We start from the raw sequence: 27,074 nt of genomic DNA on the forward strand, positions 1-27,074 counted from the left end.
TTGGCAACCTAAGACTGATTTTTATTTTTGCTAAATTCTAGCTTCTTGAGAAAAATAAGTTGTAAAGTTCAAAAGCTTGAATCTTTGCTCTATATGTACTTAAAATGGAAACTAGTATATGTGAACCATACAGTAATATGTATTTTTGCTTAAGTGGCTACTTGCTAGTTTGAGCTCAGTCTGCAGAATTGAGGTTATGTGTAGGAACATCTGCTCTTAGGCAGCTTAGAGAGGAAACTGCAAAACGCCGCTTGACGTTTATACTGTGAAGGTAGCTGTCTTTAAACATTATAAAAAGATGCATAAATTACTGGGGAGGCTGATGACTGTTTCCTGCCTTAATAGTAAAAACAAGTGTGTTTGCCCACCTGCCCCTCCGTCAGTACGGCCACGGCTCTAGAAGAAATGCACACTGTACATAGATGTTTCTACTACTTGTTCTTCCAACATAGACGATAATTTGTAATTTCTCAGTCGAGAGGCTTCCTCTTAGTGGTCATGTTCTCAGCAGCAAACCATATTTTCAGTGGGGGCGGCTCGTAGAGGTGTGTGAGCAAATGAGTCTTTGTGCTTCAAGCATCATTCCGTAGATTCAGGTGCCGGTGGTGAAACATCGTGATTATTAAAAACATAACAGGGTTGTACATAAATGCGTTTGTAGAAATTTGAAAATCTGGACCCTTTGGTCATGAACTTACATGAAGGAAAATATTGCCAGAAACTAAGAGCTTATTTACGGCTTAAAAAACATATTACATCTCTTTTTCCCTTTTTATTATTATTATTTTTTTTTGCTGTTTTTATTTATTTTTGAGAGAGAGGGAGACAGCGTGAGCAGGGGAGGGTCAGAGAGAGAGGGAGACATAGAATCTGAAGACAGGCTCCAGGCTCTGAGCTGTCAGCATAGAGCCTGACATGGGGCTCAAACCCACGAACCATGAGATCATGACCTGAGCCGAAGCCGGCTGCTTAACCGACTGAGCCGCCCAGGCGCCCCTCAATGTCTTTTTTTTTTTTAATGATCTTTGAATATGGCAGGACTATTAATGATCACGTCTCCATGATTTTAAAAGTACATTAATTAAACATAATGACTGAAATAATCAAAGCAAGTTTCTCTCCCTCACATAATTCTACATTCATTCTAGTTGAAATTAAATTTTCATTGAATTCATTTCTCTGATTCTAACAATTAATATCAAGGTTAATTGATAAGTAATTATTCATTGAGTACTTATTTTTTGGTTGGCACTGTTCCTAGTATAGGTCTTAAAGCATTTGGTTTAATAAAGAAGGAAGGTTAACTGTGAATTTATTGCCTTTAGAGGGATTAATTTCTTCTAACTTGAAAAAATCTGGTTGCTTTGAAATATTCTTATAGCCTTTATTCTTACAGTGAAGCAGTGGTGTCTAAAGTTTATGCTTTTTGGTCTGTGAAAAATAGGGGCACCCTCAGATTAGCACAGCCCATGGCTAGAAGGAAGAGAGAATCTCGTGGGAAGTTAAGAATGGGAACTGTGGAGTGGTATGATCAAGCCCTTTCCATCCAGAATTGGCTGGCGAAAACTCTGGAGGAGACTCCTCTGTCACAGAAGTTCTAGAACTCTACCACTGTGGGGGCTCTGCCAGTCTTCACCTGCCTCCTCCTCTGTGGGACCATCTGCTTGTTCCCTTACTAGTGCACTTCTCCACCTCTAACTTTTCTGTCTTCGAGCTTTTCCTTCCTCCTAGTTCCTCTGATGGGTCCAGTGTCAGTGAATAGGTCTTGGTTGAAGACTCAGTTCAGCCACTGACTAGTTATGTGATCTTAGGCAAGTGATCTAAAAATTTACAGCCTTAATTTCTTATCTGTAAAATGAGGATAATTACCTGGAAAAGTGGTGCAAATGCGATTATGCTTATAAGGCATTTAGCTGTATGGTAGGCAGTCAGTAAATGGAGTATGTGTGTGTGTTGTATGTGTGTGTGTATAAGTAGTTATGTGTGTATATGATGTATATAGCTTGTTTAGTGTAGGCTCAGGTCTAACTTGGTACTGAATTTAGTCTACAACTTTCATATGTTATAACCTTGATATTTCATTCATTTTACTGTTTTAATCTAGAACAGTGAAGGTTTTGTAGATCTGCTACAGGGGACAGGGAGAGGTTATCTCTGGTTGCGCAAGCCCATGACTGCTAGAAAAGGAGTGGTTAAGACTGTCATGTGATCTAGGATCTTCAAGCCCTTGGCCTTAAGAGATCAAGAAGGAATGTGTCACCTCTTACCATTCATCTGTTTAGCAAACACTTGTTGAGAGCATGATATGCCCAGGAATCCGGCTTGATCCTATAGGGGCAAGAGTTCAAAGCCTAGTGGAATTTTGCTCTCTTAAGCACTAAACATGTAGGCAATGGGTAGTTGCTCTTGAAAACAGGAAGTAATTTTTGGAGGGCAGAAGGTTGGACACAGGAGGTGAGGGGTTGATTAGGTTAGCTGCGAGGCCTCCTCACTGCCGTCTCATTTCTGTATTTCTCTGTGTACAGAGTGTTTCTAAATAGAAAAGAGTAGCTCTGTGAAGCCAGCACTTCTCAGCATCGCTGGCCATCTGAGCATCAGTGGTTCATTCTCATCTCTCCCCTTAAAGGTGTGGTCCGGTTCTTCAGGTGTAGGAAGTTAGAATGAACATACGTCGTTTTTACTCTTCCTTATGCATTAAGTTGAGTTTTGGTAGTTTTTTTAGGAGGATGTTGTATCTGGTGTTAGAATGGAGTGCCGGATGAGTCACTGGGCCGTGTGTCAGGACCCCTGGATTCTAGGCCTGGTGCTGCCGCTATTTGTCATCTTGGGGGTTGCCTCACCTCGAGCTTTCGTTTCCTTAAGGATAGAGAGATGCCTGCTGATCCCGTCCACCTCCTTTAGATCACTATAAATTAAACTGAGTAAGAGACGGGAATGGAGATTGTATAGGCAAATACTAGGATTCTTCCTCAACAGCCTGGTGAGATGGCTCTGAAATCCTAGGGGGAAGAGGAAGATGTTTCTTTCCTGTCGTTTTCCATTTCCTTTCCTGTCTTGCACTTTCGTTTTTCTTTTCTAGATTTGCTCAGCTATGAAGAAAAAAGACAAATCCTCAATTCCTATTAAACAGTTAGCTAATACCTGGCCATGCTAACTATTTGTGAGGCACCCAGAGATAGTTAAAGATAAAAAGGTATGAAAGTCTATGAGTGTGTCTTCATAGAGCTAATAGTGGAACCACATTGTGAGGCATGTGTGAGAGCTGCCACGTGAAGTCCTCCAGGATTGCAGGAGGTCTAAAACTGGTGTTCAGTGTGCGGGGGAGCAGTCTTGTTCACCGTGGTCAGGAGACTCGTGTTGCTCTAAGAGATCTGTTGGTCGGTACAGGACAGTAAACGTGGTGCATTTCACTGCAGGGTTCCTTGCTTAGTGAGCATCCTGCTGGTTGCCTTAGCATCTCTATAAGGTCTGGGGGTTTGGTATTATTCCTGGGTAGTGTTGCCCTTCGCATGTGAACAGGATTAGGAATGCGTTGTCCAACGTACTTGCTGATGCTGTTCCATTAGCCATGATACTTTTGTACTTTTATACAGTCAGCAAGCACTTGAGAGCAGATCTTTTATTTTCAATTTTTGCAGGAGAACACTAGGCCGATGACTCAAACAGTCCTGTGTCTGGGTTGCCAGCCAATCTGATAATTTTTGATCAGAAAAATCCCTTATCTCAGTGGATTGTTTATACAGTTTGTGTTGTAACTCAAGTAGAATTAAGATACATAAGCTTTATTGATTTTAAGGAATTTCTTTATGAACTTAAACTTTTCATGAAAATGCACTAGGAAAAGTTCTCATAAGCACATGCTAAATTGTTTCTGCCCTTTATCTAGGCGCTGCAAAGTTGGTGGTGGCTGTGGCCGTGTTTTTACTGACATTTTATGTTATTTCTCAAGTATTTGAAATAAAAATGGATGCAAGTTTAGGAAGTCTATTTGGTAAGTTCCATGTTTTCCCTTTCTTAAATTTTATTTTCGATTGGTTGTCTATAAATGTTTTACCTGTTATCAGCATTGCTGTTTAGCATGTCTAGGTAAGATGTAATTATATCAGTAAGTGATCCCATAGAATATTCTAAAATACACAATAGAAAGCCTTAAAATTAATTCAGTATGAAGCATGAATCTTCTGTTCAGCATTCTGAATATATTAATGGGGTCTGTTTCATTCATGTCTAGGATATTAATCATGACATTCTGAGTGAACATTCTAGAAGCTATCCCACAGTATTTGAGTTAGCTGATAGAAAACTTGTAACCAAATCTAGCCCTCAGTAAGTGGAGTCATGATAATGCATTTTAAATACCAGCCATTGAAATCCATCTTGCATTCCTATCCTTATTTAATCCCTTCTGCATCATTTTTCTCTTTACCCATTTATTTAAAGCTATGTTGTAAAAACACCATTGTAAGCCACCTTAACTCAGTGTTTAACAAAATTCTTTTTTTTTAATTTTTTTTTTAATGTTTTTTTATTTATTTTTGAGAGACAGAGAGAGACAGCATGAGCAAGGGAGGGTCAGAGAGAGAGGGAGACACAGAATCTGAAGCAGGCTCCAGGCTCTGAGCTGTCAGCACAGAACCTGACATGGGGCTCAAACCCACGAACCTGAGCTGAAGCCGGATGCTTAACCGACTGAGCCACCTAGGTGCCCCTAACAAAATTCTTAAGTTAGTAAAATAACTGAAATGTTACAATAAGCTCCGGTTGAAGCATTGTTTAAGGTATTAAAAAAATTATGTGTGAGGGACACCTGGGTGGCTCAGGTGGTTAAGCATCAGACCGGCTCAGGTCATGATCTCATCATTCCTGAGTTCGAGCCCTGTGCCAGGCTCTGTGCTTACAGCTCAGAGCCTGGAGCCTGTTTTAAATTCTGTTTCTCTTTTCCTGTCTCTGTGCCTTCTCTGCTCATGCTCTGTCTCTCTCTCTCTCTCTCTCTCTCTCTCTCTGAAAAATAAATAACCATTTAAAAAATTTAAAAAAAGTATGTGTGAAAAGTGAGACTGTGAAACCCAGAAGTAGGATTTTCACCCATTGGGCAGAAATCAGATGAAACAACTTTGAGGTCTCTGGAATAGTGAGCTTTGCTTTCCATAAATGAGTCTTTGGAAGGGATCCCAAGACCTCATGCACTCCCTCTCACATCTAGTTTCAAGACTCCCTTAAGCCAGCAGCTCTCAGTTTTAATGTCAAAAGAGTCTCCACGGAATTTTGGTGTTCAGGTTCAGATTCAGGGCCTGCAATGGGCCCTGAGAGGCGGCCTTTCCAACAGCCTCCCAGGCGAAGCTGAGGTTTGTACCCACAGACCACATACTGAGTACTGAGCCTTTGGACAATTCTGACATCAGTTTCTGTATACATGTTGTCAGGTGACTTTTCCTACATTAACTTCTTAAAAGCACTGAATTCGTTTATATCCCCAATAGTTTCAGTCCTCTGATCTATGATCTGGAGTTCTCTTCCACACTAATCTCTCAAAGAGTCAAATTGTAGTCATACTCCTTCAGGCCATCTTTTTAGAAGTCTTCATCTTCTCCAGTTATGGAATTTCCCCCCTTTCAACCATTCCTCTCAATATATCGGCTCTTTTCCTTCTGAACCATCTGTTTTTCAGTACCCATTTTATTTATTTATTTATTTATTTAACAGTTTATTGTCAAATTGGCTTCCGTATAACACCCAGTGCTCTTCCCCACAAATGCCCTCCTCTATTATACCGCCTCCCATTTTAAAGTGAGGCACCCAGGATACAGCACGGAGTAGTCATTGCAAAGTCCAGTGACATTTGACTTTACTTCTGGCCTGTCTACTTCTGTCACTACTAAGAGGCCAGCTTGGTGTCCTTTGAAAGCACAGCTGGTTGTGGTTTGAAGAAGGAGCAGGAAAACGCTGAAGGCACTGAGGACTCGTTCAGGGTTGCTGGGGAAACAGCATATAGCCAGCTCACATAAGAAAGGTTGATGGTAAGGGAGGAAGGTTATGGGATGGTAGCTTGAGGCAGAAGCAAGGTGAGTGCTTTTTTTCTGTTTTGAAGTAATGTAGAGACTCACTTGTCTATAGGCTTTGGGCAAAGGTTCGGGGAATCACAAGTCAGTGGGATGAGAGTGAACAAGCGTGAGAGAAGCAAGGCAGGGGGACCATTGGCGCGTGTCAAAAACTCCTCTGGGGAAGGGCCCGCTGTTTCAGGAGGAAGAGGCTTGGGTGAGGCCGTGGCGCTCGCCTTAGTCAGGTCTTCAGCTCCGGTCTGGACCGCCTGTTTAAACCTCACAGGGATGTTCCAGGTCTGTCTCTCATCCCAGGTATCTGCCTGTTTCTCTTAACAACACTCATGAACCTTTGTATTCACGACCACAGGAGGGTAAAGCCTCAGTCCCACTCAAGCCCCCAGCCTGCCTCTGCCCTTCTCACTTTCTCGCTGCCGCTCCCCGCCTCCCCCCATGCCCCACGCTTGCTTGTGGCCGTCTGCACAGGGTCTGCAGGCACGTGCCCTGTCCTTCCATGTCCCCATCTTGCAGGAGCTGACTCCTCACACTGCACGTCTTTCTCATCCCCCCTTCGTCTGTTAATCTTTCTCATTTTTGAAACCTGCCTAAATGCCCTTTCTTGAGAGAAATTACGGTTGAACCTCCCTCTTTTCCTATTAGAATGTATTGCTTCTTTTTCTGAACTGTTTGTTCTAATGCATAGTACTTGTATATCAATTTGGCACTGATTTTATTCTGCCTTACATCATAGAATTGCTTCTATTTTTGATGTATCTGTCTCTCCTTATTAGAGAATGAATCTTGAGGGCAAGAACATCTTGGTGCTTCACCCAGCATCCAGTGCTGGACCGGACGTATCGTCCATGCTGATTGAATGGGAAATGAATGTAGGTGACCAAGGATTAGTACTTTTACATGGAGAGAAAGCTGTTCATTTAAAGCTATGTTAGTTGAGGGGCTCCTGGTGGTTCAGTCGGTTGAGCGTGTGGCTTCGGTTCAGGTCATGATCTCACATTTGTGGGTTTGAGCCCTGCGTCAGACTCTGTTCCGACAGCTAGCTCAGAGCCGGGATCCTGCTTTGGATTCTGGGTCTCCCTCTCTCTCTGCCCCTCCCTGCTCATGCTCTGTCTCTCTCTGTCTCTCAAAGATAAATAAAACATTAAAAATAAAATAAAATAAAATAAAATAAAATAAAGCTATGTTAGTCGAAAAGCCACCAGAAGTCAGCTCAGAACAGATGCTGAGCTACTTTAACTTAGGATAGTTGTCTCTTAATTTTCATTTTGATTTTTCCTAATGTTGGGAATCTGCAGGGTTTTATTGTGTGTGTTTTAGCCTTTTGATTTACTCATTCTTAGGGCAGATGGCTTATTTTGTTGTCGTGGCTGAAGTTGTACACTGTGTCCACAAAACCTTATTGGAGTCCACTTTATCGAGTTGGTGAAAATTTAATTTCAGAATAATTGAGTAAAGATGAAGATATGGTTGTCTTTTGCCATTTGCTTAGCATCTAACTCGATTTACCAAAGGGTAATAAGTTTAACTCAAGATTAGAATTATTTTTATAATCAGTGTATTGGGAGGGGGGGAAGGTCCTGTGAGATGAATTATACTTCTTTTGGTGGTAAATTTTTTCATTTCTTCTATTAATATAATAACTTACTTGATAGTTTCTATAAATATAGATTCAGGTTGGTTACATAGTACTGTTTTAGAAAAATAAAATGAGCTTATTTCTAGAAAGGAAGAATGATGAAAAATTTTGCTTAGAATTAGTAGTTGAAATTACTAAAATACATTGTGATTTTTTTAAAAACAAGATTTTTACAAAACTTTTTGAGATAATTGGAGATTTGCATGCATTTATAAGAAATAATATGCAGAGATCCTGCATACCCTTTACACAGTTTCTCATATTGGTAACATCTTACAAAACTACCCACAGTGTCACAACCAGGATAGCAACATGGATACAATCTGTGAGTTTTAGTTATGATTTAACACAGTGTTCCTTGTCAGAGCGGATACTTAACAACTAGTACAGGTACTGAACACAGCCCGGGTTATTTTTGTACATATTGCTGCTGAAAGTTCTTAGCATTCTATTGAGTTGATTACTTTTTACCCTTTCAGATTTAAGCCATTGAAATAGTAGATACATAAATTACTTGATGTTATTAAAAAGTACAAAATAGTCCTGATTTCTGTAGTTTGACTTGTTGAAAGACATTCATTGATTGAAACCAAATCTGAAACAAAACTTCCAAGTCCATTCATTTTCTCAGCTCGTCTGATGAGAATAGATAGTAATAATGAAACCATTAACCTTTTTCTTGAAGAAGGTAATTCTAATTGATATGCTGCTTGTTTCATAGATATTGGAGACCATTGTTTTTCAGTCATTTTCAATGACTTTTGAAAAATTGTTCAGTGATTATGTAAGCCATAAAAACTGGTAACGTGAAACTTAAACTCAGTTAACCTAAAAGATTTAGCAGCTTATTTAGCCGTCCAAAGATATGTTCTATCTAAACCATACAAAATTCATTTATCTTGATACAATTAAATCTTGAGTAATTCATGATATTTTTTCCACTGTAAAAATAAAATGATTCTGGGGTGCTCAGTTGGTTAAATGTCCGACTTCAGCTCAGGTCATGATCTCACGGTTTGTGAGTTCCAGCCCCGTGTTGGACTCTGTGCTGACAGCTCAGAGTCTGGAGCCCCCTTCAGATTCTGTGTCTCCCCCTTCCCTCTGCTTCTCCCATGCTCATGCTCTGTCTCTCTCTGTCTCTTAATAATAAATAAAAATAAAATTTTAGAAAATTAAAAAAAATAAAATGATTCCTGGCTGCTTATTTTCTTAACACAAAAAATTGCCTCCCAAAAAGAAACCAAATCAAAAATATGTATTATTGTTCCTTAAAGTGGAAAGTTGTGTATAGTGAAAGAAATTAAGAATTAAAGCTATAGGGCACCTGGGTGACTTAGTTAAGAGTCCAATGTCAGCTCAGGTCATGATCTCACAGTCCGTGAGTTCAAGCCCTGTGTTGGGCTCTGTGCTGACAGCTTAGAGCCTGGAGCCTGCTTCAGGGATTCTGTGTCTCCCTCTATCTACCCCTCCCCCTCTTGCTCTATCTCGCTCTGTCTCTCAAAAATAAATGTTAAAAAAAATTAAAAAAAATTAAAACTATCAAGGTTGTTTGTATTACAAGTTACAGGAAAGGAGGGATTTTTGCTGGAATGCTGTGCCCATACTCTACATGTGGAAAACGTCCTGTTTTATTTGTCTCCAGGTGTTAAAATTCTCAGAATTGCAGGCCTCATACAAGGCTTTGGATAAATATTAGATAAAAATTAGCTTTCATGTGGTCTGGAAAGAAAATTCTTTCACAAGAGTTTTTTGTTTGTTTTAAAGTTTGTTAGTTTTTTGAGAGAGAGAGAGGAAAGCCTGGGATCCAAAGTGCCTCTTCCTTGACAGCAGAGAGCCCAGTGGAAGGCTTGAATTCATGAACCATGAGATCATGACCTGAGCCAGAGTTGGATGTGTAACAGACTGAGCCCCTATTCGTTTGTTTTTAACCCGTTAGTGTCTTTTCTCCTCACTCGTACACAAAGTAAATGGAGTGATGTTATGTATTTAAAAGCCTGATGATTAAGGAACTGGTTTTCCCAAAACCCTCTACCAGTAGCATTTTTTTAATTAAGTAACATTTACTTTTCTTTACTCTCTTAATTTTTAGAAGCAAACTAGTTTGACCATTTTACTAGCTCATCCCTGTCTTTCCTCAGCCAGACTCTTCTCTGAGTATCAGATGATTATTGATGTCTCTAAGATTTTCCCATCAGCTCTGACTTTAAATCCTCCCTCTGTGTGGCCTCATCATTTTGTAACTTTACAGTTTATGTCTTCGTCTCAGATCTCATTTGGAGGTGGCTTTTAGACTTTCCCACTTGGATCTTCTCCATGTATATAAAATCCACAAGTCCAACACAGAACTCATCACCCACCCCCTACCCCTAGCTCCTCATTAGGTGATGAGCATTTGAGTGCTGAGATGGTGTGTTTGTTCACTGGTTCATATGAATGAATAAATGAGGGCTTCTAAAGCCAAATGCCCAACAGGTAAACGTGATTCCTCTCTTTCTGTCATCCCCGATCTGTTCCATTGTCAAATCCCATCAGCGTTGCTTCCTTAGTTCTTCTGCACTGGTCTACTTGTTTCAAATCCAGAGTCATTATCTCTGTAATGACTACAAAGGTGCCCTTTTTATCTGGATTACTTTAGCAATGTCCTTGTCCTTGTGGACTCTGTCTCAGGTCTGGAATCCTCTTTAATCAAAAGGGTCTTTCTGAAAGGTTTCTGTTCCGGCTTCCTTATCTGAGCAGGACAAGCTGTTTTTTAAATGTGTGATCAGAGGACCTCAGATATTCCCCATTTGCAATGCAGTATGAGTTTGGATGCTGGAGTGAGATGTGAATTTGAAAACTAGTTCTGCCAATTGTAACTATGACTTGGAACAAACCAAATCCGTAAACTTCTGGGTTCTGTTTCTCTGTTTTTCAACAGTGATGATGATTAAATAAGTAATGCATGCAGAAGTACTTGGTGGATAGAGTGCCCTGCATATGTGAATGAGCTGTGTGAGGTCACCCCTGTTCTGATCCCAGAGTCTTCCCTGTATCTTGTTACCGGAAGTTAGGTGTACCAGCATTCCTGATTTGAACAGTGTTCTTCTGTAAACATCTTAACACCTGAGTCTGTGAATATGTGTTTATTCAGGACAGAAGTGAAATTGAGAATGTCTGGTGTTCATGCTCATAATCACTGGTTGCTGATCATTCTCCAGGCTTTCCTTACTTATACAAGTGAGAGCATCGGGCTGGATGATCTCTAGAATGAGATTTCCCTTACTTTTATGACATAATGAAATAAATTGAGTGAGCTCAATAGTCCCACACTCTAATTTACTAACCGGTCACTTGTTTTTAAGTCTTTGTCCTTATCCATGAATATTTTTCATACTTACAGGTGAGGTCTGCTTTCTGCTTTATTGCATGCATTAGATTTTCCCCATGTTACTCCATTGCCTTTATGACTTCAGGGGCACGTAATATTCTGAGTATCTTATAGAGTTAATGAACCTTCGTTTACGTGGTCATTTTTGCTCTGTTCAAACGTTTGCATATTATTTTTCAGCTTTAACTTTCTGTTCTCCACTTCGAGTTCTGAACTTATAAGGAATTGTCAATCATCTAAAATAATACAGAACTAAAAACCAAGTGACTATTTATAGTCAAACAGCTGGCAAATATTTATGACACTGCATACTTATTAGTCAAATCAGGAAATGGCTGCCCACAATAATGAACTGTAATCCCCTGGGCTGGGGTCAGATGCTAGTGCCTTTAAAGAGCTGTAAGTGTAGGTGGCCAGATTGAGATCTACTTCATTAACGTTAAGATTTGATCACAAGATTCTGGCTTCCTTGAGCCAATAAATTATAGAAGTCTTGGTAACTGGCCTTAACTGTTTTTTATTATACTCAGTACATTTCTATTTTAGAGAAATTAAACACCTGACCACCACCACACATCTTATGTTCTTCCCATCCCCCAAATCTCCTAGCCTAACCACCAAGATCAGTTCACGTGTATTCTCCAGGACTCCATAAGCGTGTGTATACAACACTGTATAGCAGTAGCCACTTAAAAAAATTTTTTTTTAACATTTATATATTCTTGAGAGACAGAGAGAGAGAGAGAGCATGAGCGGGTTTGGGGTAGAGAGAGAGGGAGACACAGAATCCTAGCAGCAGCCACTTTTAAATACCCTAATAGTTTAAATAGTATTTATGTAAAGTCATTTAAGGAGAATTGTGAAATGTATGATGTAGGCATATATGAAATCTAAAAAGGATAAGCTCAGAGAAACAGAGTAAAATGGTGGTTACCAGGGGGTGGGAAAGAGGTAAGGGGGAGACATCCCTCAAAAGGGTCTGAACTCCCAGTTATAAGATTTAAAATTTTGGGGATCTAATGTAACTAGATGACCATAGTTAATAATACTGTATCATATACTTAAATGTTTATTAGAGAATAAATCTAAATGTTCTCACCACATAAAAGAAGAGGTGACTGTGTGATGGGATGGACGTGGTAGCTAATGTATAGCAGTTATCACTTAGCAATTTATAGGTGTATCAACTCAACATGTTGTATGCCTAAGCGCATACAGTGTTATATATTAATTATGTCCCAAGAGCTGGCAAAAAATTGAAAAATAAATTTAAAAAGAAGTTAAATTTGTGGAGTAACTTTCTGATTGGGGTTTAAATTTATAACGAGAAATAAAAATAAAATGTAAAGATAAGAATAAAATGTTCTATCAGTAGTAAAATACTACCCTCCTTAAGTTCTCTGCATAATTGTGTATAGTGAGTTTTGTAGCCTGAAGTTACTTTCGCACTTTTTCTCTAGAGCAGTATTCTGTTTTATTTATTGTATACTGAGAAATAATTCAAGCACTTCCATTTTTATAGGCCTTTTAGTGCCAAAATGTTTAAATGTGGATACTTGCCACTAGTTTTATTCCTTCTAGCAAAGATGACTTTCTCTTTTTTTTCCTAGCAAGGTCAGCATTGGACACAGCGGTGCGCTGTAAGTATTTCATCTCAATGTTTTGCAGATGGTTTATTCTATTTCAGCTTAGGTGTATGCGCACTTACATTTAAACAATGGAGATATTTTAATGTAAGCAAAATTGATTTAGAAGATATTAAAGTTATAAGGATGCTATTTGAATAGTCCAATATTCTTGGTATATAGGAGTATTCATAATGGATATTTTATTTTATTAACATTTTTAGGTCCAGTAACATAAGTGCAGAAAACGTGTAAAAGGAGAATTTGTTGTTAGAACTAGAATGTGAACAGTTACTCACTGATGCTTATGAGGCTTTTGCCTGGTCCTTGAGGTAATCATGTGTTGCGCATGCACGGACTAGAAGTGTAAAGTAACAATTCCAAACCTCTCTGGTCCTGAATTTTAAAAATAAACTTAAAAATAGTTAGATGAAATATATATACCTGCATCAAGATCAGTTGATACATTTATGTCAATTATTAGCTTGTTTCCTAGGAGGTTCAGTGTTTTGAGGTTCTTTGAAACCCTCAGGGTAAAACAGGGAGTGTATTTTAAGATATGTGTATCTCTGTGTTTTTACATAATGCTCTTTTTGGTTTAAGACCTGAAACAAACTGACTCTAGAGTCTATTAACACTTTAAAAAAATATTTCTCCCCAAAGCTACAAAACCTCCCAGATATAAATGTGGAATCTCAAAAGCTTGCCCTGAGAAGCACTTTGCTTTTAAAATGGCAAGTGGAGCAGCCAATGTGGTGGGACCCAAAATCTGTCTGGAAGACAACGTGTGAGTACTTACCAGTTTGGAAGTATGTTGCATGCCATTCAATTGTAGCCAGCTGAGCCTGAGCTTAATGGCTCTCTGGAAAATGTATGGAGCCTTTTTTACTAAAGAAAAGTGATTTCAGTTTTCATTACACAATTTTTTCTCCCACACATTTAAAGATTCTTAAAATTCTGAAATTTCATATTAGAGTGATGTAAGAACACAGCATTTGTCTAGCTTCTAGCTTCTGTACAGGCGAGGGATCTCCTTCGCGTGAATTCTCAAGATCTGTGCCGTCCCATCTAGAGCCATAGACACACATGACTATTTAATTCTGATTCTCAAATACTAGGGGAAAAGTTAATCCATATACATTAATTAAAATTAAAAATTCAGTTCCTCAGTCAATGGGCCACATTTCAAGGACTGAGTACCCACATATGGCTTGTTCCTACCAAACTGAACACGAAGCATTTCCACCCTTGAAAAAAGGCCCTTTTGACAGCACTGCCCTAGATAATAAACACTTTATCTTACAAACATCTTTCGTTTGGGAGCGCCTGGGTGGCTCATTCTGTTAAGCCTCTGACTCTTGGTTTCAGTTCAGGTCAAGATCTTATGGTTCATGAGATCAAGCCCCATGTCAGGTTCTGTGCTGACAGTGCAGAGCCTGCTAGTAATAGGAAAAAGGAGAAAAATCTTTTGTGTTATATGTCCGAATACTGCTTGTTGAAGTGTCTGATAATCCAGTAATAACCTCAAGCCTGCTGTGATACTGAACTGTTTGCCACTAAGCTGAATGATTTTCTATACAGAGATGCTCTACCAAGTACAGTTTTTAAGTAGCGTTGACTGAAACTTGTACATGAAGTTCGTGTCTCTGAAATCACAGGCCTGCTTTTAGTTGGTCGCTTTTAATCTGCTCTTTTTTTGAAAATTAATTATATGAGCTTACTTAAATTTCATGTTAAAATAATAAACATGCCATTAATTACATAGAATAAAGAGTTAATTTTACAGTAGAAGGAAACAGAAGCAGTTTCTCCCTGCAGTTTGTGTCTTTTTTTTTAACTTTATTTATTTTAGAGTGTACATGGGGGAGGGCCACAGAGAAAGGGAGAGAGAGAATTCCAAGCAGTCTCCATGCTGTCAGCCCAGAGCCCACGTGGGGCTCAGGAATCAATTCCATGAACCGTGAGACCATGACCTGAAGTTGGACACTGAACTGACTGAGCCACCCAGGCACCCCTGTGTGTCTTTTGTTTTTAAGGTTGAAACTCCTAAATTTTTATCCTAAACCCTTTTTCAACTAGCTATGGGCATCATTTAGCCTCTTAGAATAATGCTTTTCTTGTAATTAAGGGCGTGAGCTAGATGATCGTTAAGGTTCCTGCTCATTTCCTTTCTTTTCCCTCATGCTAGTGATAGTCCATTGTTAATCCATCATTGTCTTCTGATCTCCCGTAATAGTCCTGCTTTACTGAATTATGTAGCAAAGAACTTAGATTTTAGAAGTTCCACAAATTTAGAAGTTTACAGATTTTACATTAAATAATACCCTTTAGCTTAGAATGTTCTTATTGCCCCTTTCACCTTGTTGGGCTAAGGAGGCCTCACATTTGATTTGGCATCATAGGTAGGAGTTTCTCTTAGAATTCCTAGCCCATGGTAGATTTTCTTTGGAGACTTCTTTCGCCCACTGGAAGCATGTTCATTTTAATACAAAGAAGAGATCAAAGCCTTTTTTATCAGCAAGTTCTCTATTCACAGATAGTATAAGTCAAAAAGAAGAGAGTAAGTATGTAGGCAGTGGAATTTGGCGCAGTAACTACTAGGCTCCTAGGCAGAGAATTTGGTTCTAGCATGGTGGGCATGTCATATGGAATTTGTATTTCAAATTCTTTAACTATAAAGTGAAGCAGGCCACTGTCCATCCTCATTTTGGGAATCATTCTGGTACTCCCAGGAGAGATTAAATGGTGGGATTTTAGAGCTGTGAATCAGGCCCCATAATCTAGTCTTCAAGAAGGACTAAATAATTGGCCAGGGATCCTTAGTGAAAAAACTGGGGACAGTTCACAGTCTAGTACTTTTGGTCATATGTTCTCTTTCTGTATTGAAAGTTGTTGCAACAGAGAATTTAAACAAAGGGACTGACTTTCTTAGCATCATTCACTCAGCTATTCAACAAGTGTTTATTGAGCAGAATCCCTACTCTCATGAAACTCAGTCTAGGAGGGGAGACAGATATTTAAAGAACGAATGCAAATCAGTCATTGCAAATTGTGTGACAGGCTGTGCAGGGCTGCATGATGAAGACCCACGGGGGCGAGTGACGTGAGGTTGGGGAGTAAGAGCCAGGGCAGTAGCAGCTGAAGGGCCAGGAAGCTAAAGACATGAGATCTTTTTCTTTCTGTTTGTTTTTTAGTTTGTTTTTTTAGTAATCACTACACCCAGCATTGGGCTTGATCTCACGACCGGCTGAGCCAGCCAGATGCCCCGAGGTCTCTTTCTGAGCGTGTTGAGTCATTTGAAAGTTTTCAGATTCTGGCATGTCATGATTTTATTTATATTGAAAAAATTAGCTAACTGATGCATAAATGATTAGACAAGCAAAAAAGAACAGTGGGAAGGTCATTGCTTCCAAGCCTGTTTGACACTGCCTCTCCTCCCCACGGTAACAGGTTTTCCATGTTCATTCACTAAATATATAAGTAGACGCTAGTACGTAAGTAGAAACTTTACTATTTTCCTGCATGTGCCCTAAGCACCGGCACACTCATTTCGGACACTGCTAGTCCAGGGCCGTGTGTCTCAGGGGGCATTTCTCCTGGTGCTTCCCCAGGAGACATTTATCAAGGTCTGTAGACGTTTTGAGAAGTTAAAGCTGTCGAGGGAGTACTCGTAGAGACTGAGATGTCTTAAACGTCTTCCAGTGAGGCCAGGCAGCCTTTGCACATGAATTACCAAGTTCATAATGTCATCCTAGACGACCTTTGAGAAAGCTCAGTACAGACAAGAGATGATAGTTAAGACCATGGTGGGCCTTACGGTTTTAAGGCAGGTTAGATGCATCAAGATATAGTCTGGAGATTAACCGGATTTCAAACTTCTCGTTAGTTAGTAATCAAAAAATCAAGTGTCACCCAATACAGGAATTGTAGCTTCTTTTTTATGCATTAGGGAACCCATAGAATTTATTTATGTTCAAGGTATAGCTTTTATTTAAGGCATTATAGCTCTTAGTATTGAGGCATATACTCATCTGATTTCATTTTATAGGATGTTGATATTAGGATAATACTTCACCTGCTATTATATTCTTAATGTTTGGTATAGGAATGAATATACAGCAACTGTTTTGAGGAGTTTATTTATTTTTGTACATTGAGAGGCCAGATAGTATTGCTTTTTTTTTTTTTAATGTTTGTTTGTTTTTGAGAGAGACAGAGACAGAGAGTGAGCAGGGGAGGGGCAGAGAGAGAGGGACACAAGGAATCCGGAGCAGGCTCCAGGCTGTAAGCTGTGAGCACAGAGCCGGACGTGGGGCTCCAACCCACAAACCACGAAATCTTGACCTGAGCTGAAGTTGGATGCTTAACCAACTGAGACAGCCAGGTGCCCCAAGGCCAGAGAGCATTTTTGGCTGTGAGGGTCAAGAGGTAAATTCAAGGTTAGTGTATAAGTACTTAAAAAATGATTTAAAATATAACCATTTAAAAATATAAAAACCATTTTAAGGTCGTAAATGATAAAAACAAAAGTAACCAGGCATTTGGCTGGATTTGTCCTGTGGGCTATAGCTTTGTTAAAGCCTGCTCTAAACTAATCATATTAAGATGTAGCAGTTAAAACAGAGTAGGTATTTGAAGCAAAACTATGTTCCAAGATGTAGAATCTTTCTATATATAATATTTTCTTCAGATTTTTGTCTGGAGATGTGTAATGATGGTGGAGGAACCTTCATATTCGTGAAAGATGAAGTATTTCAACTTGTGTAAGTAAGAGGGAGTAGCCTTTATACATTTAAATATCTTGAGTAGTTTGTCATTTGCTAGCTGCAGGTTTCCCCTGATTGAATTGCAGTTGTTAGAAATCGATTAGCTGCTGCCCTCTTGTGGGAAGTGAGTGGCATAGTGCTTCTTGGTGGCTCTCCTTCCTTTGCTCCGTGACAGACCCAGCAGCGTACTTACTCCAGGAGGCTACGTGAAGACACCGTGATCATTATTAATGTGGCGGGTTCATCCCAGCCATTGCTCTGTCAGTGATAGAGTTCTCTTATTTCACATATCGCTGAAGGGAGCAGAGCAAATGCATTTTGAGACTTCCCTCTTTTGGGCAGCACATTTAGTGGGTTTCCTAATGGCTCACCTTTCAGAACTGCTCTTGAACATACGTGAAAAACATCTGTGCTTTATTACATGTAAATCTTAGAAAATGAGAAGTGAGATTTTGAAGGCAGAAGTGCAACCCATATGGGTAGATAAATAGTTAAATGCTACTAAGCTTTTCAAAATCAGATGTTTACACTTTTTCTTTTTAATGGATTTTCAAGTAGAGTTTTTTTTAAACTTTTTATTTAATTACAGAAATCATAAGCAATTGCAAAGATTGTACAGAGCAGTCCTGCACACTCTATACCCGGTTTTCCCTATGGTTATATCTGACTTAATTAGAGCGCACTCTCAAAAACAGGACGTTGGCATTGGTACACTGTGTGTGTGTGTGTGTGTGTGTGTGTGTGTGTGTGTGTGTGTGTGTATGATTCTGCATCATTTTATCACATGTATAAGTTCATGTAGCCAATACAGCAGTTGGGGTACAGAATTATTCTATCTCCACAAAGATCTCTTGCATACAATCCTCTTACAGTCGCCTCCATCATCACTGACCCCTGGCAACTACTAATCTTTTTGTCATTTCTATCATTTTGATGTTTTGAGAATCCTATATAAATAGAATCATACAACTTGTGACCAGATGAGATTGGCTATTTTCATTCAGCATAATGCTCTTGAAACACTGGTGCACATTAATCCCTTCTTTTTTTTTTTTATTGCTGAGTAATATTCTGTGTTACGAATGCACCACAGTTTGTGCGTCACCTGTTGTGGTCAGCCAGATAATTTTGTTGTTTTCCAGTTTGTGGTAAGCATATGCTTAATTTTGTAAGAAACTGCCAAACATTTTCCAGAGGCACCATTTTGCATTCCCACCGGGGCAGTGTATGAGAGATCCAGTTTCTCTGTATGGTTGCCAGAATTTTGTGCCATTACTATTTTTATCTTAGCTCTTCAAATACATGTGTAGTGATACCTCAATTTTACTGCTAGTGATGTTAGACATCAATGTGCTTATTTTGTCACCTGTATATCCCCTTCGGTGAAGTATCTATTCATGTCTTTGTCCACTTCTAATTGGATTGTTTTTGTTTGTTTTTTAATTGTTGTACTTTGGGAGTTTTTGAAATATATTTTAGAGATGAATCCTATTATCAGATATGTGGTGTGCGACTATTTTTTTACAGTGTGTCACTCATCCAGACATCCTTTTCACTAGGTTGTTCTGTAGAGCCAACATTTTTAATTTTGATAAGTTCCACCTTACCGATTTATTTTTCTTTCATGGATGTGCTTTGTTGTTTATGGATTGGTGTCATGTCTGATAGTCACTCACCGAGCCATAGGTTTCAAAAATTTTCCTCTGCGTGATCTTGCAAAATTTTTAGTTGTATGTTTTATATTATATATTTAAATCTGTGATCCATCCCTCATTAGTTTCTGAATAAAGTGTGAGATGTAGTTTGAGGTTCAGTGTTGGCCTGTGAATATCTAGTTGCTCCAGCACCATTTGGGGGAATGACTATCCTCCCTCCACTGAGGTGCTTCTTCTCCTTTGTTACAAAGTAAGTTGGCTGTGCTTCCCCTGGTGCATTTGTTGGTTCCACTTGGTTTTGGCTTCTCCATTCATTCCATTGATCCACTAATTTATCCACTAATACCACATGCTCTTGATTATATAGTTATGGAGTAAGTCTTTAAGTGTGGTAGAATGATTCCTTCCATATCTCTTTTTTCAGAGTTAGCTACTCTAGTTTCTTTGCCTTTCCGTATACATGTTAGAATAACCTTGCCTCTGAGGAGCCTGGGTGGCTCAGTTGGTTAAGCATCTGATTTCGGCTCAGGACATGATCTTGAGCCCCACATTGGGCTTTTGATCAGGCAGTACAGACCCTGCTTAGGATTATTTGTTCTCTCTCTCTTTTTCTCTCTCTCTCTCCCTCTCCTTCTCCCCCGCCTTAAATAAACTTTAAAAAAAATAAGGGGCACCTGGGTGGCTCAGTTGGTTGAGCATCCAACCTCAGCTCAGATCATGATCACGGTTTGTGGGTTCAAGCCCCACATCAGGTTCTGTGCTGACAGCTAGCTCAGAGCCTGGAGCCTGCTTCAGATTGTGCCATTTAGTGGGTTTCGGCTTACAAGTCCCATACATACTTTAGTAGATTTATACCTAAGTATCATCTATTTTCTGAGCAGTACAGATGGCATTGTATTTTTAATTTCAGTTTTTATATGTTCATTGTTAGTATATAGTCACAGTTGATTTTCATGTATTGGTCTTGTATCTTATAACCTTGCTGAATTAATGTATCCTAATTCTATTACTTCTATTACTTTCCTTTTCTTTCTTTTTTGCTTTGGCTAGGATTTCCAGTACTGTATTGAACAGTAATGGTGAGAATGGACATACTTGACTTGTTCCTCATCTCAAGGGGAAAGTGTAGTCCTTCACCATCAAGTATGATGTTAGGTGTAGATTTTTGTAGGGTTCTCTATCAAGTTTAGAAAGTCCTCTATTACTAGAGTTTTGAGACTTTTTATCATGAATGGATGTTGAATTTTGTCAAATGCATGTTCTGTATTGAGTTGATCATGTGATTTTTCTTAAACCTGTTAATATAGTAGATTATGTTAACTGTTCAAATATTAAAACAACTGTATTTCTGTAGGGATAGCCTGAGTTGGTCATAGTTTATGATTTTTTATTATAATGCTGAAATCTGTTTACTAATGTTTTGTTAATAAGGATTTCCCCCTGTATATTAATGTTGGCTTGTAATTTTCTTGTGATGTCTTACTCTGGTTTGGGTTTTATTGTAACATTGGCTTTATAAAATAAATTTGGAAGTGTTACATTTTCTGAAAGAGTTTGTGTGGAAGTAGTGTTTAATTCTGTTTTTAAACATTTGGTAGAACTCTCCAGTGAAACTAGGCTTGGAGATTTTCTGGTGAGGTGAGTTTTAAGTTATGAATTCACTATCCTTCATAGTTACAGGACTATTTAAATGATCTGTTTCATAATGGATAGGTTGTTTTAGTTTGTCCATTTTGAGGAACTGGGTCTAATTCGTCTGAGTTGTCAAATTTGTTCACACTGCTCTTTATCCTTTTGAAGTCGGTAGGGTCTATAGTGATATCCCGTTTCACCCTTGATATTGGTGATTTATGTCCTCTCTGTTTTCTCTGTCAGTCTTCTTACTAAAGGTTTGTTAATTTTATTGATCTTTTTAAAGAACCAGCTTTTTGTTTCATTGATTTCTGCTCTTTTTATTTTCTTTGCTTCTGCTTGCTTCAGGGATGGCATTCTTTTCAGTTACTTGAGAACTTAGGTGATTAATTTGGAACTTTTTTCTTTTTTAATTTAAGTATGGTATGCTATAAATTCCTCTCTCAGTACTCTTTTAGCTATGCCTCACAAATTTTAATAAGTTGTATTTTCATTAATTTCAGTGTGTTTTTTAATTTCCCCTCAGACTTCCTCTTTGACCCATGGATTATTGAGAACTATGTTGTTTAGTTTCCAAGTGTTTGGAAGTTTTCCTATTATCTTTCTGTGCTGATTTCATTGTGGTTGGAGAACACACTTGGTGTGATTTCAGTTCTTTTAAAAATGTTGAGGTTTCTTTTGTGGTCCATGATATGGTCTACCTTCAGTGTATGTTCCGTGGACACTTGAAAAAAATGTGTATTCTGCTGTTGTTTGGTAGAATGTTCTTTAAATGTCAGTTAGACCCTGTTGATTAAGGCTGTGGTTAAGTTCTTTTGTACCTGTGGTAATTTTCTGTCAGTTGTTGAGAGAGAGGGCTGCTGACATGTCCAAGTCTAACTGTATATTTATCTCTTTCTCTTGTCCATTCTGTCTGGTTTTGATTCACATAGTGTGTACCTCAGTTGTTTGCTATATACACATTAAGGTTTACTGTGTCTTGCTAAAGTGACCCTGTGATCATTATGTAATCTCTCTCTCTATCTCTGATAGTTTTCTTTGCCTCGAAGTCTGTGTAATTGATGATAATGTAGCCACTCTTGCTTTCCTTTGTTTAAACAGCTTTATTGAGATATAATTCACATGCTATATATTTCATTCATTTAAAGTATAAAGTTAGTGGTTTTTAGTGTATTCACAGATGTGTGCAGCCATCTCTACAATCAGTTTTTTTGGGGGGAAGCGGGGAGAGCATGCATGCATGAGCGTGGGGAGGGGCAGAGAAACATTTTTAACCTCCAAAAGAAATTACGTCCTTTAGCTATTGCCCTTCCACCACATTCCCATCCCCTTCTACTCCCTTCTCCCCTGCCCCACAACCAGCCCTAAGTAACCACATTTTGGTTCTGGTCTATAGATTTACCTCTTCTGGACATATGATATAGAATGTTTTATATGATATTTAACTTTTTTTGTCATCATTGTCCTCACTCAGCAGAGTGTTTTCAAGGTTCATCCATGTTGTGGCATGCGTCTGTACTTCATTCCTTTTTATGAAGGAGTCATTCTCTATTTTGTAGATACATCACATTTTGTTTATTCATTCATCAGTTGATGGTCATTTGGTTTGTTTCCACATTTTGGCTATTATCAATAACACTTCTTTTTAAAAAAATATTTAAATTTTATTACTGCTAACATACAGTGCAATATTGGTTTCAGGAGTAGAATTCAGTCATCCATCACTAACTTAGAATACCCAGAACTAATCACAGCAGTTGGGCTCCTTAATACCAATAACCCATCTAGCTCATTCCCCCATCCACCTTCCCTTTAGCAGCCCTCGGTTTGTTCTCTGTCATTAAGAGTCTCTTACGGTTTGTTTCTCTCTCTCCTCTTTTTCTCCCCCTTCCCGTATGTTCATCTGTTTTGTTTAAGTTCCACATATGAGTGGAAACATATGGTATTTTTCTTTGATTTATTTTGCTTAATATGATACATGCTAGCTCCATCCATAGTGTTGAAAATGTCAAAATTTCCTTCTTTTGATGGCTCAGTAATATTCCATTATATATATATACACCACGTCTTCTTTATCCAATGAATAATGGTTCTATAAACATTTGTCTCCAGGTTTTGTGTAGACGTGTTTTCATTTTTCTTGTATGTATGCTTAGGAGTGGGTTTTAGCTCACATAGTAACTCTATGTTTAACAGTTGGAGGAGCTGCTAGAGTGTTTTCCAAAGCGGCTGCACTAACTTACCTTTCGACAGCAGTGTTATAAGGGTTCCATGTTCACATATAACACTTGTCATTGTCTAACTTACTGATTACAGCCGTCCTACTGGGTGTTGAGTGGTACCTTGTAGTTTCAATTTGCATTTCATTGATGGTTGATGATCTTTAATATCTTCTCATTTGTTTATTGGCTATTTGTATATCTTTGGAGAAATATCTATTCAAACCCTGCCCGTTTTTAAATTGGATTATTTCTTTATTAGTGAGTAGTAATGCTGTGATTAATGTTTACGTGATTTAGATCTTTCTACCCTTTTACTTTTCACATGCTTGTATCATTATATTTAAAGTGAGCTTTTTGACCCAAAACCATAAAACTACCAGAAGGAATTCTAGGGAAAACCTTTAGGACGTTGGTCTGGGCATTGCATTTTTTGGATAGAACACCAAACGCCTAGGCAACACAAGCAAAAATGGACAAATGGGATTATATCAAGCTAAAAAGCTTCTGCACAACAAAGGAAACGAGAACAGAAAGTCAACCTACAGAATGGGAAAAAAATGTGGAATCCATATATCTGCTAGGCAGTTAATATCTAAAATATATAAAGACCTTATACAACTCACTAGCAAAAAAATAAATAACTTGATAAAATAATGAGTAAAAGGCCTAAATAGGCACTTCGCAAATGTATACAAATAGCCAACAAGTATATGAAGAGAGGTACTCAGTGTCCCTAATCCTCAGGGAAATGAGAATCAAACCCCCAGTGAGTTAATCACCCCACAACTGGTGGAGTGGCAGTCATCAGGACAGAAGATACCAGATACTGTCAACACTTCATCAAGTGTTGATGAAGATGTGAAGAAAAGGCGGCCCTTGTACACTGTAGGTGGGCATGTAAATTGATATGGCCATTATGGAAGACAGGGTGAAGGTTATTCAAAAAATTAAAAATAGAACTATCTTATCTAATAATCCCACTTCTGGATGTATGTCCAAAGGAATTAAAAACAGGATCTCGAAGAAGTATCCGCATTACGTTCGCCACAGCATTATTCACAGTAGGTAAGATGGAAACAGTCTAACTGTCCGTCGACGGATGAATGGATAAAGAAAATGTGGTACATATATATGTGCCACGGAATATTATTGAGCCAAATAAAAGAAGAAAAGACTGCCATTTGTGACAACATGGATGAACCTGGAGGACATTATGCTAAGTGAAGTAAGCCTCATGCAGAAAGACAAATACTGCCTGATCTCACTTATGTGGAATCTAAAACAGTCACATTCATAGAAGCAGAGAGTAGTGGGTACCAGAGACTTGGGGGAAGGGTAAATGGGGAGATGTCGGTCACTGGGTATCAAGTTTCAGTTATACAAGATGATTAAGTTCTTGCAATGTAATATACACTGATGTGACTATATTACAGTACTTTATTGTTTACTTGAAATTTGCTAAGAGGGTAGTGCTTAGGTGTTCTCACCATACGCACATAAGTGGTAATGAAGGTGATAAATAGGCTAATTAGCTTGATGTAATTATCTCACATTGTATATCAAATACTTAAATAAATAAAATTTTTGTCAATTAAAAATATACTTCAGTATACCTATATACTAATATACCTCAATAAAAGAAAGAATTTCTTGTAGATACTGCATAGGTAGGTCCTATTTTAATCTACTGCATCAATTTCTGTCTTTATTTGATGTTTAAACTACTTACATGTATTATAATTATTGAAATGTTAGGACTTAAGCTTGCCATCTATAAGATGTTGTTGTTTTACTGGCTTCTTATGAGTTCTAGAACATTTTTTAAAATTTCTTTTTGATATATTTATAGTGTTCTTTGTATAGCTTTTTTAGTGGTTCTTCTTGCTATTCACTTATCTGGTTCCTGATAGAAGAAGTTTGCTGACTCAAGGTCTTGACTTAAGAAAAAGGAGGAAGATGTTAACTATGCAGATTAAAAGTGTATTATGTCGGTAACTCTTACATCGTGAATAGCACAGAAAACTAAAGAGCTTGTCTTCTATATAAAACAGTGCGTGCTTCAACAGACCATCACTCACCTCATTGACAAGCGAGTGGAGTTCTAGCATAGATCTTCGTCGTTTCAGTTTTTCCTTTGTCTCACTCTTCAGCTGAAATGTCATCCAACGTTTGTGTTAGAACTGCATTCATCCATTACTTGGACCATAGCTTAGCTACAGATACGAATTCTATGGGAATCAACACATTCTGTGAGAATCAGTTGGCTGTGAGGGATTTATAATCGAGTATTATAGCTTTTCTTGTGAAATTGTGTGGTACAAATCTTTTAAAACGTAATATAAAGTTTATAATAAACATATGCACCTGTGTGTGTATATAGATGTACCATATATGAGTGTGTGTGTCTGTATTTCCATATACACACCTACTTCCCCCTCCTCCACCAATTGCAAACCAATTATTAATCATTGAATAGCACACCACCAGCAGTATTACTATTACCTTGAATTTTTAAAATTAAAGATACCTGCAGTTTTAGTGTAATAATTCTGATTCAGCAAACTGAACTGACACAAGCCAATGGTCCGCTTGTACCTTCCATTTCACAGAATCATGGTGGTCTGTATGCGGCCAGTGACTGTTGATTACCTCAGTGGTAACAGTACGAGTGCAGTTCGATGCAGTAATTAAATGAATACAAGATTCTTTCTTCTGAGTATAGAGAAATTTTACACTGATAATCACTAAGAGGATGTTCACAATTTTCGGGTGAAAGAGGTGAAACTCTTATGGTTTTCAGATTATAAAAGCACCTCACTTTGGTTTCATGTCACGTTGATATTGCAAAAAGTAGAAAAGAGATTACCAATTGTTTGGTCCATTGAGGATGGTACAAAATATGTGCATAATATCCACATGTTTTAAAGATTTTCTAAAATGCTATTTCATAACACAAAGGAGCAGCAATAAAATAGTCTAGTACTTGGGCCCTGATACTTTTTAATATATCTATTTGTGAATTCTTATTTAAGGACATTGCTTTAAAATTATTTAAAATTAGACTGTCTTCTCTGATGTGGTAGAGACCTTTTAACCTCCACTGCAGTTCTTAAACAAATGTGTGTATATAATATCCCCAACTCTTTTTTGGTATGGCTTTATATCTCTGATCTAGATTTATGTACAATATCTAATTCTACATTTTTCTTGACTTTTCCCCTTCAGTTTAATGAGTGGTGTTAAGAATAACGTTGGAAGAGGGATCAATGTTGCCTTGGCAAATGGTAAGAATAATTATTTTAGCTTACAGATGTGGTTAGTGGGTCATGCGGCCCAAACTAAAAGGCACTTTAATATCAAGGATCAGGTCAGAACGTGCCACACTTGACCCTAAAGCCCTCTTCCAACCCTTGTCCCTGAAAACTGCCTGTAGGAGGAGACTTGGTGTCCAGGTACTAGATCATGCTTCTTGGAAGCCTCCTGCTTGCTGTGCAGTGTGTAGAGAGCTTTCCCGGGAGATTACCAGGGTAAAACCAATCTAACGCTAGCTTGATGAATGCTGAGGAGTGTGGAATCTAATAGTATGAAGATGGAGTGCCGTGATGAAGGTGTGTGAATGACAGAGGGTGATGGACTAACGGAAGGGGTGGGGAGAAGAGTGAAGAGTAAACGTTCATTGTCACTTTTCAGTATTAGCCACATTCATCATGTAAGTTCATTAGTGAAAGTAAGCTCATCGAATCCTGAGCATCTCTAGTGTTCTTGCAAAATCACATCTGCAAATATGAACCCATGAAATAAGGCCTAATTGCATTCTTGCCTTTTCCTTCTGGTACAATAACCCTGTGGGGCTGTATGGGGCGATTAGGGACCACGGCCACCTTACCCAGTTCGTAGCACAGGAAAATACTTCGCACTTTTTCCACAACAAAAGATAAGTTTCTTCATTTCTGCTTTTGTCATTTTCTTAGGTAAAAGGTTCTATACCTGTTTGTCTAATTGATAGCTATCTATCTATCTATATGTGTGTGTCTGTATATGTATACACACACACACACACACACACACACACCTATATACTTTAAAAGGGAAATAAGTGAAAAAGAAATTAAAAG

At 38.4% G+C, this 27,074-nt stretch overlaps 1 protein-coding gene across 2 annotated transcripts in view; it reads left to right on the top strand.

Annotated features, from left to right (window-relative positions):
• FAM3C (family with sequence similarity 3 member C) overlaps positions 1–27,074 on the top strand; it is a 57,141-nt gene that overhangs the window by 13,301 nt on the left and 16,766 nt on the right. For both annotated transcript variants that reach the window (XM_029924383.1, XM_029924375.1), the window contains 4 exons: positions 3,887–3,991; positions 12,670–12,699; positions 13,348–13,471; positions 26,185–26,243. In XM_029924383.1, the coding sequence (XP_029780243.1) occupies positions 3,887–3,991; positions 12,670–12,699; positions 13,348–13,471; positions 26,185–26,243 (318 nt within the window). The remainder of the gene's footprint in view (positions 1–3,886; positions 3,992–12,669; positions 12,700–13,347; positions 13,472–26,184; positions 26,244–27,074) is intronic.

This window comes from Suricata suricatta, chromosome 2, assembly GCF_006229205.1.
Source record: "Suricata suricatta isolate VVHF042 chromosome 2, meerkat_22Aug2017_6uvM2_HiC, whole genome shotgun sequence".
NCBI classification, from domain to species: domain Eukaryota; kingdom Metazoa; phylum Chordata; class Mammalia; order Carnivora; family Herpestidae; genus Suricata; species Suricata suricatta.